We start from the raw sequence: 19,371 nt of genomic DNA on the forward strand, positions 1-19,371 counted from the left end.
CTCTCCCTGTGAATCGTTGCGATGGCCATGGCGTACCAACTCACGGTCTGCAACCTTATACTCCCTTTGATCACGCGACTGGGAGTCTCTCAGCAAAGCCCGTCGATTAGAGTGATCTTGTGGAAGTTGTACGCGGTCAAAGACTCCTGGTCTCGCCGGTTGAAGCTGAATAATAGGTTCTGCATTAGGACAGTAACTTTTCTCATGAGACATTAGTCCACATAAGGTGCAATGCTTAAAGAGCAACTCATATTTGATCTCAATGGCCACTCCATCGCCTTTTGGTGATTTAACCTTCCTTTTGGAATTTTAATGGACGCCTAGAATCATTATCAATGAGCATACGGCCTTCTGAAAGCTCAATGGTATCCACATGACCAAGTCTGCGACCAATTTTCTTCATGTTATCAGCAGTCCATAGATGGAGAGGGATCCAAACTAACAAACCCAAAAAAGAATGATTCAGGGATAATCATCATGGACAATCGGCTCCCATCGCACCAGGACAAACATACAATAGTTGTAATAAAATGACCCCTTCCTTAATACCGATTTGAGATTCTCCTCAGAACTGAAGTTTATTAAGAACTTTCCATTACCCAAATCATTCGCAGTGATGCGATTCTGCACTCCCTGTAAAGATGGCATTTTCAGGAGTAGCTTCTCCACATTTTGTTTCTTAGGATTGAGGACTTTACCGATCAGAGAAAGATGGTAATCCTTTATGACTTGAGAACCTTCCCGATCAGAGAGCTTATCGGCTCATCATCATCCTCATAGAGGATTCTTTTTCCTTTTACATCAGCCATATGGGCCGATACAAATCGATGTGAAGACCCCATACAAAGGTATTAGGGCAAGTACAATTCCGATCACAACTGTGCGTAAAGCAGCACACCACTAGCTCGATCACATCAAGAAAACTAATACTAACAGAACGACGAACCAGATGATCTAGAACACACTCCCGATCCCACCGTGATCCCGAAGCCACAAACCACGAACAGACTCGATACCGTCAAGAGCAATAGACTCTCAACTTGTACCTAGCAGCAACGATCCCGATCTGTAACACCAAGACACCACGGACTTGATCACGGCGAGAAGGACTATCATGATCAGAAAACAGGAACCAGACGATATAGAGCACACACTCAATCCCACCATAATCCCGAAGCCACAAAATGCGAACAGACTCGATACCGTCAAGAGCAATAAGACTCTCGACTTATACCTAGCAGCAACGGTCATCCACATTAACGGAACCCACGCACAGACTAGAGAATCAATACGCCAATGGACTTATAGATGAAGAGAAGATCAAAACTTCAAAGGCAGTTTCAATCAATGAGGTCGCTCCGGAAATCGCCCATGGAAGCTCTAGCCGCTTATATTGAATGAAAATTTTCCCAAAACGTGTATATTTGGTCATAAAAAATTCTAAAAAAAATTGTAATCTCTGTAGTTGCCTAAAACATTACAAACATATATTTTGATTTTTTGATATGTTATATATATATATATATATATATATATATAAATTTTGGATATATTTACAAACATATATCGACTAAAAATTATATATGTATATTTATTTTATTTTTATTAATATATTTATATATAGAATTATTTGAAATTTAATTGTGTATATCACAGGAATATATAAATGTTATTGTCCATGCTATGCATGAGAATATTTTATTTTTAATTAACATTATAAATTAAAAGTAATAACTGAATTTAAGTATATAAGTATCGTAAGAATATTAGTATATAAGTGTACCTTATTATAACTGTTTAAAGTATTAAATTATTTATTAAATATGATTAACATTGAAAATATTTAATTTAAGATATTTAAATATTTTATAAAATAGTTAACATACAATGAAAATTGTTGAATATCGACTGAAAACTTTAGTCGATATTTTGAAAGTACCTGTTTGTAAATTTAAATGTACAATTCATTAAAAAAATATTTAACTTTTTGTCTGCTCTTTATCTTAGTTACATTTTTATTAATATATTTATTTCTTTTTATTAATGTATTTATTTATATAATTATTTTGAATTCAGTTTTTATATCAAATATTTTATATTAATGTAAAAACGTTAAATATATTATTTTTTATTTTTATTAATATATTCTAAAATATCGACTTAAACTTATATACATATATATTTAATTAAAATTTTATTTTAATTCGTTTTTTAATATTTAAGTACTTTGAAAATGTATTTATTTGATTAATTTGATTAATAAAAGTTTAATTTTTTTTTTGACATCAAAGTTTAGCTTACGGTTATGAAAAAATTATACTAAAGAAACAACTTAATAATGGTATACCAAAATGATAACCATATTGAATTTTGTTCAGAGTTTTGACATTTTGATTTTGAAATGATCGAGTCTTTGACCGGATTCTGTTTCGCAGAACAATAAGTATTCCAACATTTTTTCTTTTTTGACAACTTTTTTTTGCTAAAAAAAAAAAAAAAAATGTTGGAATACTTATTGTCAACTTCCAGCATATATAATAAAGAAGTCGCATACGTTGAACTTAAAGACATGAACTATCATAACAACCTTACCTGTAGAATCTTTAAGATATCATCATCTAGATTTTGATTCGGATTTTCTATAGCATTTGTTAGAACTGTTCTAGTATCAAGAAGTGATAATGATCCATGATGACAAATTGCATATCTGCAAAAAGATTCATAACAGCGCAGTAACAGCGTTGCATGTCATTATTATTCACTAACAATGCAATGATATATAATATACGATACAATGCTCTTGTAGAAAAACAATCAAAAATATGGTTAAGATCATACGGTGGCGGATCTAGATACGTTTTAAGTTGGAGGCACAGCAAAAAGAATAAATTTAGATGGGAGCACTTTTTCTATTTTCCAACTGAACTATACAGATTTTTATCAAATTAGTTCAAATACTCAAGAAAAAATGAAAAACAGTAGGGGGCACGTGACTCCGTATCCGCTCACGTACGTCCGCCTCTGAGATTATATTCTCTTCGTTTCTAAACAAATGATGTTTTAGGGAGTTTTTGATGTTTTAAAATAGATAATGTTTTTATATATTAATATATTTTTTAACTTTATCAAAAACTGTATAACCAATATTATTTTATAGCATGTTTTATGATTGGTTGAATAATTTTTAATTTATATTTTTGTGATATTTTAAAGATGAAAAAGAAGTTCTTTTATAGTTATGCATAATCCTAAAACCTTATCTATTTTGGAAGGGAGTATTATATAAGATCGAACTCAATTGATGCATGACTGCATGATGAATGCAGCTAATAGACACAAATATTTATATATTCGTTAATGTAGCCGTAACGGCAAATCAAATCAAAGTAAATAGAAATAATATTCGGTCTTATGCTACGCCGTCAGCCACGTTTGGGCCGATAATTCATTTCCCAATCAAAGTGTCGTTTCTTCGTTATCCATTTCTCGTCGTTTCTCTGCGCATACATTTTTAAGTTAACTCTACTTAATTAATAGTACAAAATTATGTATATATGTTGAATAATTAATCTCATCTTTTACAACTTAGAAATCACGTCCACGTACGTGTATCTTAAGATGATCACATCTCTTAGGGAATACAATTTGCCAAAACATACAATCTTAAGATACTTCGCATCACGTTAGCGTTCGTTTTTACGCTATAGTGTATAATTATGGGTTTACGTAAAGGAAAATTTTATAGCGTAAAAGAAAAAAAACAGAAAAAAAATTTACAGCGCAAAGAAAATTTTGTAAGCTTATTACTAATTACTAGTACTATGGTTATCATTTAAATGTAAGCACACTATTATTAAAAGGTTGGTTTTGTGAGCGAATTTTTAATTATACACATATATATATATATATATATATATATATATATATATTAATAAATATCTGCTAATAGTAATCATTACAAAAGTAAGAACCACAAAAAAGTTTTTATAGAACTTTTGGTTAACTTATTAACAAGAATAATTAATACGTTATATATACAAAACCGGCATGCATTGAACTTTATTCAATATATGAATGAGAAAACATTGCACTTGCAAGTCAAAAGAACAAACGGGTAAAAGGGCTCGCATGATCTTTGCCAAATCTACATTTCTTGGTTTACATCTTCGAAAGAAAAAGATTAATAAGAAAGTAAAGTTATAGTTAGTTTCTTTTCAACAAAGACATGTATTATGAGCCGGCTAATTAAGGTAAGCAAATTCAAAAGAAAATAATAAGATTTCACATTGACTTTTGAGATAAAATCATGTTTGATCGGAAAACGGTTCTATGCTAAAGTAGACAGATTTCGATTGTGGGTTTAGTCGAAGACGTTTTTATTCAGATGAGAAAGAGTTCAGTCGGTATACAAAAGAGGAAACAAACGGTAAGAAAGAGAGACCGGAGCTCGGAAGCTGTCGGTCGGAAAAGTACAATCGGCGAGAATACAAGATGAAAACCCTAATTCTAGCCGTCAAGTAAGTGAGTGTGATTTCGGATCAGTGGGGTTAGCAGAATGGAGGGTCACGACCAAGAGCTTGCCACGCCGGTACGAGCATCACCATCAAGTTCGCGATCTCCCCTTGACACGATTGGAACGAGACGAGAAGCTCCCCGGCCCATTCGAAGGAGAGTAAATCTTGGGAACATGAAGCGTTGAGATCGACGAACCTCGACGACAAGCTTTAGTTGAAACAAGTCATCATGCCGAACACCATCAAAAAGGAGCCTCAATTGGTTATTTCTCAGCATCTCGTTCTCGGCGTCCCGACCTCGTTCTCGGCGTCTCGTCCTCAGCTTTGTTAAGATGCAAAGAAGGCTCAACGTCTCTAAACTTGTGGTTAGTCTTGTCGACGATCACCATCTGGTTTTGGGTCAGTCTATGCGCTCCTTCTCGTCAAAGCTCGAGACTTGATCTCAGGAAGAATGCCATCCCGTCGGTGACGTCTGTGCTCAAGCTCATCGGTGACGTCTATGCTTAAGCTCCTCGAGCTTGTTCCTGTGTTTATCATCGTTGGCTTGACTTCTTGGGCTGCCTCTGTTTCTTACGACGAGAAGGAGATGATGAAACGCTCTCGTTAAGTCAAGTTTTTCCGAAAAGAAGTTGTTCAGACGAGAGCGAGGTCTCGAAGAGCGTCTACAATAAAAGATATAAAGCTTGTTGAGCTTCTTTGGTCAGCACACGTGTCAAATGTATCTCTTCGCCAAGATACAAACAGAGTTCGGCAACCTCGGACACTTGTTCCTAGTTTACAAAGATAAGTTCTCTTATTTAATTATCACATGCTTTAATGACTTTTAAATTACACATATGTGTCGCAGTGGACATCATAATTGTGGTTTAAATTATTAAGCAATTTCTAAGCTGCTCATTCTCATATAACCTTTGTGAGATGACTCGTGTCATTGCTTCATTGTTGGTAGCTTATGGTACTAATAATTAACAATTATTCGTCTCATCATGTGCAAGAGCCGAGCATTAAGCAAAATCAAGTTTGCTGGTTTGCTTATTAATTATGCAAAAGTTGGTTATATCTTTTGGTTTATATTGGTCTAATCATGATCATTCTTTTCATGAACCAGAGATAGTTGAGCCAAAGAGAACCAACAAGCGGTTGCCACCATCATGCCCGTATGCCTTGCAAGACGGCTCTCAACTACGAGCTCGTTGGAAGCAGTACAAACGGCACAGCCAGCGCGTTTCTCAACGTCATCATAGCCTGACGAACACACAAGCCAACAACTTGTTCGGCACACACGATCTCGACACGAGACTTCGGGTTGGCAACAGTTCGGTAAACGTGTATTTTAGGCACAAGTTTACATTGAACTTGCTTTTTATTAGGCACGAGTTTGCAGTTGACTCGCTTATTGTTAGACACGAATTTACAAAAACTCGTCTTTGGCTAGGCATGAGTTTACAGAAACTCTCCTTCTACAAGGCATGAGTTCTCAGTAAATTCGCCTCTGTCTCAGCATGAGTCTAGTAAACTCGTCTTTCACTAAGCACGAGTTCAAAACAAACTCGCCTCTTATTAGGCACAAGTTCAAAGTAAACTCGCCTAAATCGTCACCGGCATGAATGTGTCTAATTCATTGTCTAATAAACCCTATTCGTAAAATTCACAGAGATCGATTTCATCTCTCTCTCTACGAACTTGGGGGACTTACTGTTGGGGGTGGATTTACATCCTCCTACAAGGCCAATTAGACAATGAGTTAGGCCCATTTGACTAGGAAACCCTAGACTTCACTTTCTATAAATAAGGAGCTTCCTTCTTCTTAGAAAGGGACTCTTCCACATTTTTAGATTTAGAACACTTCTTGTAAAGATTTTATAAACTCTTAGATTCACTTTACACTTCTCATAATCTATGTAATGCAATCTTTGAGTAATAAAATCTCTAGATGTTCTTTTCTCATTTAATTTTTATGTTGATTTCTCTTAAGCCTCAAGAATCTAAGAAATCTAATTCTTAGATTTTTCATTGTTATGAATCCAACAAACACACCATTTTTGGATCAAACAAATCATATAAGATTGGTTTTCTTGGGCGAGATACCAAACATAAAAAAGAATCAAAGAATTAACTTATAGCCTTTTTATGGAAGAATAAATTGTTAAGCGGGAAGGACAAAAAACTTAAAACGTATTTTTTCCTCGACGCCAAAAAGAAAATGGGTCTCTCTTTCGTTTAATATTCAGTTGTTATTAAATAGAACAAAGGGAGACAAAGCGTGCGAACACGACAATACACAAATAATTTGACATCGGCTTCGGTCGGTTGGTCATCTCTATTTCTCTATATATAAATCGCCAACTCATTAGCTTATACCATTCAATCTCTCATACTATATTTTGAACCCTTTCTTCTCCGTATATTTTCGTAAACAAAGAAGAACAATATTCGGTTATATATTAAAAGAGTGAAAGATGAGAACACTTTGTCCTAATTTCGACAGAGAAGACGGTCTAGAGACAGTGTTGGAAGTTCCAATGCCGGAGGAGTTGTTTTGTTTGGAGAACAACAAGACCGGCGCTTGGCGAAGTGTCAAGTCTAGTTTGCTCCGGTCACCGCCGGATAACAATAGCAGCCTCTACACTCTTTTCGGTGGCCGCGACGCTCAGATTCAGATGCTTCTTGGGTTCGTTGGAGCTCCGTTGATTCCTCTTCCTGTCTCCTCCGATCATGATGTTCTTGACCATCCCATGTCCAAACTCATCAAAAACCAATCTATCGTAAGTAAATAAATAAATATACTTATTTACTGATTTTTGAGGGGAAATCTTTAGTCTTATAAATAGTCTCACATAGCATTCAAACACATTTTTGTTCCAAAAATAACACAAAAAAAAGAAAAAGAATTGCAAAATCTTATTAATTAAATATTTATGAAGAATTTTCTATGTTATTTTAGGAATTATTTTCTTTACCTATTTCGTTATAATTTCTTTTGTGCTATAAGAAATTTTACTTCATATATTTTACTGCCAAAACTTTATGAAATAAAAGGTTACTTGAGCGAATTTTTTCTCATGGTTGCTCTGTTTTGGATTATAATAGGAATCAGCCATGGCGAAGTACATAGTGAAGCAATATACTGCAGCAGCTGGAGGAGAGGTAGCTTTGACTGGAGTAGAGAGCATGTACGCCATTGGAAAGGTTAAAATGGGAGTGACCGAGTTCTGTGCAGCGAAAACCCTAATTGGAAAGAGGAAGAAGAAGATGGCGAGGATTAAAAATATCAACAACGGAAACGGAGGAGAGATGGGAGGTTTCGTGCTATGGAAGAAAGGTTGGAGTCAATGGAGTCTAGAGCTTGTTGTTTCCGGATGTAAAGTCAGTGCTGGTTGCGATGGTAACGTAGCTTGGAGGCAAAGTCCTTGGCTCGCACATTCCCCTGCTTCTAATGAACCTTCTGGACCTCTCAGAAGGTTCCTTCAAGGGCTTGATCCTAAAACCACAGCAAATCTGTTCGCGGGATCGGTTTGCGTGGGAGAAAAGGTAGTTAACAATGAAGAATGCTTCGTGCTTAAGCTCGAAACACAGCCGTCAGGGCTCAAATCAAGAAGCACAAGAGGTGTGGAGACGGTGAAGCATACATTATGGGGTTGTTTTAGTCAGAGAACAGGACTTTTGGTCCGACTAGAGGACACTTATCTCGTAAGGATCAGGACTGGTCCTGAAGAAGAAGATGTGGTCTTATGGGAAACAAGCTCTGAGACAATGATCCAATGTTATAAGAGCGTTGATGGGATTCAGATTGCTCACAGAGGAAAGACACAAGTATCATTCTTGAGGCTTGATGATAACTTAGAGAGTCATTCAAAGACTACAATGGAAGAGAGCTGGGAGGTTGAAGAAGTGGGGTTTAATGTGAAGGGTTTGTCTTCCGATTTCTTCTTGCCTCCAGGTGACTTGTGTACCAAGGAAAATGAAGAAAGTGGGTTTAATTTCGGAGATTATAGTAGTCCTATGATGATTCCATTGAAGGTTAGCACAGCTCCATGGAAACTCAAGTCCTCTAGAGTCACACCTATTGAGGATTTTGGGGAATTTAAGGGATAAAATATGAAGACGTTTTAACATATTTTTCAATTGTAAATTGATCTTCATATTATGTGTTTGTAAATATCAGAAAAAATAGGAGAAAAGTGCTTGTATATAACATCATGAAGAATAGCTAGCAAGCCTTTTTCCTTCTTCTCTGACAATGGTATTGTTAAGTCTACTTTTTTTCCATTCAAGGGATGTTCAAATCATTTGCTATATGTATATAATTTCGTAGTCCACAAAAGTCCTGCCCCAATATAGACTTGCTAGATAACTTTAGTTTCAGCTGGAGAAATTGTAGAAATTTAGCAGCCAATGAATCGGGTTTAAGGCCCATATTCAAGTAGGGTAAGTTTAATTAAGACCCAACTTACCTTTTGGGCTTTGATGATGCGTTAGTATTTTAAACTTATCTGATTTAGTAGCAACTATGATTTATTATTTGGATGCAGAGCGACCCGGGTAATTGATGGTCTATAAGCAAAAAACATTTTTTGGTCCATTATCTTATAAAGTGTGAAGATATTAAAAATGTAACTACTGATTCTGAAATCATCCCCAAAATATCCTAATTTTAGTTGTTAAACTATCATCTATCACTCGTAGCCTCTAAAATAAATCAATCTAGTCCGGCGCTTCATTGGCTTTTCTTCAAAATCGGCTCTATTTGGATGGATCACCTATGCATTGATTCTCTCTTTTAACGGGGAAGACTGAGACTTGAGAGTGAGAGTCGACAGATTTTTGTTTCCAGAGGTCTCACGCTTCTATTGAATTACATGATTTTCGTGTGTGTGTTTTGCATCATGGCTATTTGTCATGTCATTTTAACCAACAATTTTTAAATATGAAGTAAAATTCAAAATTTGATATGTAAAGTTGTTGCTGACAAAAGAAAAAGAAGAAGATATGTTAAAGTTGTTAGTTTAAAAGTTAGAAATGATAATGAAAAGTTTATAATTTAAAATTATAAATATGTGTAACTTTTATATTCAAAGTTTAAAATGCGATTTTTAGTTAAATTATGGGTTTATTTAGAAAGTTACGTGAATACAAGTAACTGGTATGAAATTAGACAAGGAGAAAACGATACAGCGTTGAGTCATCATACCTTCTTATCAATTCTTGATTCTTGCCCTTAAATTTGGACAACTAAATTGTGAAGACAACGACATTGTCTTCTTTTTACTGAACACTAATGTTGACATGTGCTTTTAATACCTTCGTATCAACTCTCGACACTTGCTTTTAGGTTCAAATAATTTTGAAAAAGAGAGTAAAGGTTTACTCGATATGTCACGCGAAACTCCACCAAAGAGACCGATCATGTAAGTAAAAATTTGCCTCTATGTGCAATAAAAATCTATTCATTCAATCTCGACAATAGGAATTTGAACCTTGACATATCGACTTCTATGTATTATGTATATTATAGTTATCTAAGTTTTGTCGTAGTCATATATATAAAATTTGAATAGCGTATATGTAGTGTAGTTGAGGAGTTAAATACAGTTGTTATCTTTGTTACACTACATGAGGCATGGTCCCCGTAATTCTTAGCTAGCTTTGAATGATACATTTAAGATTGTCATTCCGTTTTTGACCAATGTTTTTTCCTCATTTTAAATTATATTTATCAAGTGTCATTTTTACATCAAGTGGTTTAGAGTTGTATAACTTCAAACTCTTACAAATTTTCCTAACTTTTCTTAGCGAAAACCGCCTCCTTGTGTCTTCTATTTTTTACCTTGGCAGCAAGCATAATCAGTTCACGATGGTTTTACAAATTTGCTTCCCCACGGTGACCATAGATTTGGGAGGATTTCCATGCCTGCGATGATTTCGTTCTTACCATTTCACATATATAGGACTGGAAAGAATATCTGATGCAGAAAGTTGAAATATGATGAGACCCGTAATAAGCACCCAACAATATGTATATCTCCTCTTCAAAACTCGCATTTGGGTAATAGCTGCATATATATTGGCATGTAATTTATATTTCTCTTTGCCGATTAAAAGTTCAAGGATGCTCGCTAATTTCAGTTTACTAATAGTCTACATTAATCTTTGTTAGTTCCTCAATGCATGAATCAAATTCCCTTGATTTTAACAAATTTACAAGTTTTGATAATCACCATTTCTCAATTGATTAAATCATAATTGGATATAATACCCTCATTTGTTTTTGTTTTTTTTGGGTCAAAAATAAAACCCTCATTTGTATTACCAAACTACTAGTAATAAAAAGATAACCCTAATTGAAGTGTGGTGTGGAGCTAAGGCCCAAAAACTTGTGGTGTGGAGTGACGCATTTCTATACCATGTAATCAACACGAGTTGAGAGTTGAGAGTTGAAAGCATCATTGATGCAAAGCAAGTAGGTCCATAAGAATTGGTGCCTTCTTATTCAAATTGTCCTTATTTCGTTTCTCCACTCAAAACTCTTCAACGTCGATGTGCTCACTGCTCATTTTATTTTTATTTTTATTTAAATTGTATATAGAGGTTGAAATGATGTATGGAGCTGGAGGTGGTCAATCAATGAGTACTCTTTTTTATTATTCTGTAGCTTATCAGCTGCTGGTCGAAGTCTTGGATCAAGTGAAAACCGAACTTACGTTTTTGAGCCACAACAAATTTTAAAATATGTTCCGAAGTACTTAATCCAAATGTCTACTTAAATTTTCCGACCACAATTCTTGTTTTGGGTAGCAAAAATTAACGAAACTCGAAGCAATAAAACTTGTTAGCCGATAAACAAAATCAAGCTTTGAAGCTTATAACATCAATATAATTATTTATATAACTATCAGGATGGGTTCATAAAGTTGATATATTAAAAATAATGAGTTGTGACATGGTGAGTACGAAATAAGGAAATGGAAATAACAACAAAGAGGTGTGCGGAACTGGGGTTGGTGCCTAACAAAGAAGAGACATCTAATATTATGCTCTCTACGTTGGGATCTTTTCTAAGTGACCCACTTTTGTTTTGCTGTCTTATATGTATATCTCACTTTCATAATTTCATCGATCTACAACTACAAACCATGCATCCCCATTTAACCCTACCATCTGCTCTACATCCTTTCGTGCGTCTCCAAATACATACACTTTATATGATAACATATTTATATATAACATCTTACATATTAAATGAATTTTTTTTTTAAATTGAAAGAAGAGAAGTGGTTTGAGGATTATACACTTCTATTGAAATATAATTGCTTGTTCAATTTCTTTTTAGGATTTCACTCTTTTCCCACAACCAATCATTTTTGCCATCTTTGTATATATTTGTACGACAACCAATCCAACAAGAATTCCATGGCTGCTTTTTCGCTGTGCAGTTCATCAGGTATCTTACAATTTATCTGATCAAATATTTTGAAGAAATAAATCTTTATATATTAAAACATAAATCACATGAACCTTTTGATGTGTGATTTTTTTTAAAATGAACCCTCACTAGAAATCAGTTATCATTTATTCATTAATAATAATATGTCTTACTAACAATAATGTAATTTGATTTGCATTAATCAAATTCTGAGATCTAATATTTATAATCTTAATAAAAATAATCTCCGCAATATATGGTAACAACACTAAGACTGTTTTATTAAAAAACTCAAAAAAAAATTTTGTTTTCAAATTTAGATATTGCAGAAATCTTATTTATATATTGTCAATATATTAGTCTTAAAATATTTTCTTTTAAATATGTAGAAAGATGGAAAATATTTTAGACAGAATATCCCTCATTCATACTAATCTCTAACTAATTTATTAGTTTACCAACTTTAGACCCAAAATATATATATATATATTGTAAAGTTTACATTTTTTCTTAGCTGATTTAAATACTACAATTAATAATATTGTGTAAGTTTATGTAGTCTATTAAGCTTTCATTAATAACTCTATGTGATTTTACATATAATTTTTGTCTCATCAAAATATAACTTGGATTAAAAAAATTAGTTATAGAACTTGAATTTTATTTGGACCATCATTTAGAAATTTTATTAAATGTACTTCCTTAATACTAATATAATATAATATTTCTAATTACTTTAAATTATAATATATTTTGATATCTTTTAATTTAAAATATAAATATATGTATTTAAAGATTCTAACAAATCTGTTGAAAAAAATTATAACAAGATTTTAACTATCAAAATTGTACATAAATATTTCATTAGTTTCGTAATTAGTAATGAAATTTTTTAAACATTAATATATATAGACAGCTATCTTTTATAAAATGAAAAAAATAAAAGCATATCATATTTTATCTATTTATAATAATATCTACCATTTTAAAATAAAAACATTATATTGAACTAAATATGATAAAATTATTTTAAATTGATAAGTTAATATATTTTTCATAAATATAAAATATTTATGCTAAAGATATAATATGTTGGTAGAACGGTTTAACATTAGTAAACTATATAATACATGTATGAAAATAACTTATCTTAAAGTTTTATATATACTGTAATTTATTATCTAAAATGAACAAAAAAATTGCTAAATGAAATCTATCTCTTTGAATTACGGGTAATGATCATAATAAATTAAATAAAAAATAATTTTTAAATATGTTTGAAATTTTGGCTTTATAATCAAACGCAAAGTCAGCAGGAAAAGTATATAATAAAAAGCAATATATATATGTGATGATTTAAAATAGTTAATTAATTTACTGCATGAAAGATATAAAATTGTTGTATTTGAAAAAATTATATGCACATTTAAATTTATAAGTAACCTTAAAATATATACTAATTGTATAAAACAAATATATATTAAAATTATTGTACTAGAAAAAAATTATATGCACATTCAAATATATAAGTAACCTTATAAATATATACTAATTATATAAAACAAATATGTATATATATACAATTGAAAATAAATACCCGAAGGGTTGTGCGGGTATAGATCTAGTTACAACTTAAAAGATAAAAATTATGATATTTTATATGAAAAAAAAAATCTGTTTTCAAGATTTTATATTCGGTAACAAAACTTAGCTTTACTATCGGAATTCAATCCTTTGCTGGTCTAGAGACTAGAGCACATAGCAACGTAAGCATTGGTTTAGAGCCAAAAATATTTTGGTTATAATAGTTTCGTTATGTTATGTCTATTTGCTATTGTATTTCTGTTACTGCAAAATTGATGGATTGGACATGATATTTTTTCTGTCACAATTGATAAACCATTCCAAACCGTTTTACCTTGTATTACTACACATTTTTTATGTCTAGAATATCATATCTCAAAAGGATTATTTCATTTTTCTAATACCTATATTCTGAAAAATATGTTGTTGAACGGTTAAAAATTACTAATGATTTAGTCAAAAAAAGAAATACTAATGATTAAAAATGATCGGTAATGAGTTTAAGTAACCAATAAAGGACATTATTTATAATCATAGTGGACCGGCCTTGAGAAAATCTACTGTTAAATTATCACTGTTTACCTAAAAAGTTCACGACTCCATTTGTTGCAATGTGTCTTCTTCTATATTTGTAATCAGTAATAAAAGCATTCATTTGTGTAATTATGTTCTATTATATCATAATGTTTACATATCTAGTTGTAGGTCTGGGCGTTCGGGTACCCGTTGGCGTTCGGGTCGGGTTTTTCGGATTTTCGGGTTTTCGGGTTTACGTTCCTAGGTCCCACAGTAAAATTTCATTAGTACGGGTCGGGTTCGGATAATAACACTTCGGGTTCGGTTAAAAATTATATTGCATCCTAAAACCCATAAAGTAACCATATATCATTCGGGTTATATCGGTTCGGTTCGGATATAACCAAAATAAAAAAAAATAAAAACTTAAAGAAAAACAACTAAATTAATAAAAATTAATTTATCACACATAAAATTGCTAAAATAACAATAAAATATTAAATCAAGTATAAAAACAAACATTATTTGTAAACAATATACATTATATTATAGAGAGTGGACTTGTTATTCCAATGAACAGATTATAAATTACTTATTTATAACTAATTGTGTACTTAAAATATTTTTAATATTGTTAATATTTATTATTACATATCATATTACTACGAATATTAAATTTAATAACTAAAATACTTATATATATATTTCAAAATATTTATATTAACTATTAGTTTCGGGTTTTTCGGGTTACCCGTTCGGGTTCGGTTAATAACACTTCGGGTTCGGATATTTTTTATACCACCCTACAAGACCCGTTCGGGTATTTTATATTTCGGGTCGGATAATGGGTCGGGTTTTTCGGTTCGGATTCGGTTCGGATTTTGGGTTCCGGATTTTATGCCCAGACCTATCTAGTTGGTCCCTTCTGGAGCAAAGTAATCCGTGTTCAGGTTGGTAAAAGGTTTTAGGGTTATGGTAACTGATTAAACACCGTATAATAAACATCAATATGTAACTGAACTCTAAACCTCATAGCAAAATCAATACAATTAAAGAGGAACCCTTTTTAATAATTGCATTTAGCTTTACAAAGAACTCGCGTATGACATGGGTTTTGGTTTCATTAATATTAATCCATATAAATTTATGGTCGACATTTTAGTCTACACAAAGTTATATTATAGTCTATAAAGGTGTTTTATTCGATAGAAAATCATAATTAAAATTATAATGCACATTAGTTTATTAATGATCAAGTATATATAAACTATACTATAAATTAATATAGTATATAATTACAGTTTAATACCAAAATGTATATAATGCACATTAATTTATTAATGATCAAGTATATATAAACTATATATACTATAAAATTAATATAGTATATAATTACAGTTTTAATACCAAAATGTATATAGTTGTGGGATATGTATTTCTATGTGAATCAAAGTTTACATTTACTTTGTGCATCAAAGATTTTTTTTTTTTGAAACAGGGCTTAAATGAATTATGTTTTGTAGCATAAGAGAAAAGATGAAGCACCCGTAATATTTGTTTAATCATATTTAACTGATATAACTAAATGTAATTAATTCATAAGAGTTAGGTAGTTAATGTTAGATAATTCAAAATTAATATCCAGGTATCTAGGAGGTTAAGTCCAAATAAGACTATAATTTAATAGATTAAATACATATATTTCCAATGATACGTGAATTGGTCCAAAATTAAATGACAACTTTTTAAGTAGATATAGAATAAGTTTGTAAATTAATAGAATACTAGATTTTAACCCGCACATTCATGCATATATATTTTTATTTTATAAATGTATTTGGTGTTATTACAAATATTTTAAATATATAATTTATATTTTAGTATTATATATTGTGTAAATTTATAATATTATTGTTTATATTTCTTATTCGGTGTTACTAATATAGAGTGATTTTTAATACATATTTCTTTGTTATTAATTTTTATTACTTATTAATATATTTTCAAGTTAAATAAAAATATAAAATAATCAAATAGATAACCTTTTTCAAAATATATTTTTCTTTAATTTATACATTTTCTATGATACATATTTTATATTATACAAAAGAAATATGTTTACGATAATTTATATTTACATTTTGTGTGTTAAAAATATACTTTAACATATATTATTTTCGATAATTCATAGTTTTCTAATAATATATTTTTAAATAGTATATGAACTAAATGTTATTATATACTATTATATTTTTGTATATATACATTTTAAGCAATATATTGATGAGAGTTTCAAAATAAATAAAAAGATAATATATGATTGTAGGTATAAAAGTTCAACATATGTTAATAAATTTTATTTTTGTATAAAAATATTATATAGTTTAAAAAATTTAACCAATTTATTTAAATGAAACAATTTAAAAATAAATTTTATTGATTTACCTATTTAATATAATTTTCATATTTAATTCATGTAACACTTCTATTTTTATATAATACAGAATATAATTATAGAGTTTATAAAAATGGTATAATTGTTTTTATTCTCTGGTTTTATAATAATATAGTAGTTAACCTTGATTTATAAGAATATTATATTACTAATTACGAAATTAAATAATATATTATTTTATAAAAATAGACAATATTAGGGAAGTTAGTAACAATCTATAAATGCATGTCATAATAGAATAACAATAACAATTAAATTGTACAATAGTATAATATATTTAGTATTTAAATTCAAAACATATTTCAAACTATAACTGAGTTGATCAATAGGTGGAAGAGGGAAAAATATATTCTTGTTATTAAAATTGTAGATTAAATTATTAATCAAATGTGTTTAATTTGTTATGTTATTAATGAAATGGCCCAAATTTTCAATAGTAGATAAAAATTAGGATTCTAAATTAATAGAATAGATATAACTAAAAAAATCTTGTCAATGTATTTCGAAACATGTTACCAATTATATAGACATATATATCTATATATATTTGTGTATGTGTGTTTTTTAAAAAAATTACAGTTTTCTTTTCATTACTATATCTCGTGTTGGTTTTTTTGTATAGATCTACAACAATATTCATCTTAAATGTGAATATTACTGAGATACGTTTTAAAAATTAAAATTATGGAGATGTATTCAATAGTAGTCAATATTATATAAAGTACATGTGGAAGGTTTAACCTACATTACAGACTGGCCAAATGTGTAATCCTATGAGAAATTAATGTCTTGAACATTAACCCTCAAAATCAATACTATTAAAATCTTAAACCCTAAAATATATCATCACAGTTTGTATATCATAGTAATATGGGAAATTTGTAAATATAGAACAAAAAATAGTATATTGTCCCTAGCCATAATTTGAGGTATAAGTTTTACACTTAGTATATTTTTTATGAAAACCCAATTAAAACCCTAATCTAAGTCCAAAATGTTTTTTTGTTAATTTAATTAAAAAGTTAAAAGTTAAAAAATAGAAAATAAACAAAAAGGGACAAAATCAATTTTTGATCACGTTTTTAAAAAATATTTAGGAAACACAAAACTTTGGGAAAATAAAAATTTAGAATATATTCACTTAACATATTTTAAAGAGATTTAAGGAATATTTACATTTTAAATTTGGCAGAACATACATTCTGCTGCCCATAGATTGTAGATATGATGATAGACTATGTAATCCATCTGATATAATATTCTAATAGTAATAGATAATGAAATATTATTTTCGTAGATATTGGTACGTATGCAGATTTTGTGGTTCTGTGTTGTAGATATATATAGAAAATATTAGTTCATGAAATCTACTGTAGTTCAGATCTTAAGAAAAATCGTATTTGATTCATTCTGCGGTGGTAGAATGATTACCACTAGGTATATTTTAGGTCTACAAGCAGCATATATCTATGTAGTTAACTGAAACTACAATATACATGATCGTTGACCGTATATTTTGTGTTTAGCTCTCCGGAGATCAAAATGAAATTTTGTTCCACTAATATTTAGTGAACCAAATTATTTTTCATATGATTGTTTCTTGTTTATGTACATTTTGTATAATTTTACATATTTTTCTGATTCTTAAAATAATTGATATGAATATTTAAAGTTAGTTGGGGGTATCTGAATCCAAAACAGACCAAAAACAATTATGGAAAATGGACAATGTACTTGTTTTTCTGTTCTGTTTTGACATTTTTTTCTAATAATATCGACAATCTATATCTTCATTCAATATATTTTGTATAGCAAACCAACCAAATATTTAGTTCTACAAAATAATCGATAAAAAATAAATTAAATTCTCACAAGGAAACAAAATATAGAAGGATATTCAAACAAATTTGTAACCATAAATTTCAGTAAATATAATCTAACATTTCGAACCTATTAATATGCCAAAATATTTATTTAACAAGTATAACAATATGATATATGTAAGTTTTCACTTCAAAAAATATATGTAATTCTTAATTAACAAAAATACTATATACAATTAAGTTAATATAAAAATAATGTTGACCAAAAAATAAATAAAAATATATTATGCTTCTTCTTACAAGATATTATATAGTAACTTACTATAAAATAAATCTACAAAAGAAATAATATCGTTTTTAAAGACGGGTCAAAATCTAGTTTTAATTAGAATTTAAACAGTAGTTTTCCACTAAATATTTCCATTATTGTAGATTGTATGGAGCGCCAAAAAATTTTCACTAAAATCTTATTTTGCCAACAAATTTTGTCGTTTTCATATTAATTTTGGATGTTGTATGTTGTAGATGTGTTTTAAGTTTTAAAATCTTTTCCAAAATTTTCCTATTGATTTTGGATGGATTCTACTCGTATAATGATCATAAAATTTGGTTGCCTAAAAATGGTAAATATAGTTCAGGGGAATGGCTCAACTTTTCCATGGAGCTCAAAGAATTTGTTTTGTTTTAGAAGCTATTTTTGGTCTTTCTCTATCGCTTTCATATCTTATGTTTTTAATTTTATTGTTGTGTTGCACTGATATTTTATTTTACGTAATTTTCAACCCACTCTATTTTTTCACTCTAAAATAGAACTTAGAATAAAAATTCTCCAATGGTATTCTATTTTTCACTCTATAATAGAGTGAAAAAATAGTTTTACTCCAAATATAAAGTAAATTGTTTGTTTTGTTCATCACTCTATTTTTCACTAGTATAGTGATCATAAAATTTGGTTGCCTAACAAAATGATAAATTTAGTTCAGAGGAATGGCTCAACTTTTCCTTGCAGCTCAAATAATTAGTTTTGTTTTAGAAGCTATTTCTGGTCTTTCTCTG

The 19,371-nt window shown here is 30.2% G+C and overlaps 1 protein-coding gene across 1 annotated transcript; it reads left to right on the forward strand.

Moving 5' to 3' along the window:
• Nucleotides 1-6,898: 6,898 nt before the first annotated feature.
• LOC108853255 (uncharacterized) lies at nucleotides 6,899-8,788 on the forward strand. Its single transcript, XM_018626692.2, has 2 exons — nucleotides 6,899-7,279; nucleotides 7,605-8,788. Exons 1-2 carry the CDS (start codon nucleotides 6,974-6,976, stop codon nucleotides 8,607-8,609), a joined length of 1,311 nt encoding a protein of 436 aa, XP_018482194.1. The 5' UTR covers nucleotides 6,899-6,973; the 3' UTR covers nucleotides 8,610-8,788.
• The last annotated feature ends 10,583 nt before the right edge of the window (nucleotides 8,789-19,371 follow it).

The sequence above is a fragment of the Raphanus sativus genome, chromosome 4 (assembly GCF_000801105.2).
Source record: "Raphanus sativus cultivar WK10039 chromosome 4, ASM80110v3, whole genome shotgun sequence".
Classification (NCBI taxonomy): domain Eukaryota; kingdom Viridiplantae; phylum Streptophyta; class Magnoliopsida; order Brassicales; family Brassicaceae; genus Raphanus; species Raphanus sativus.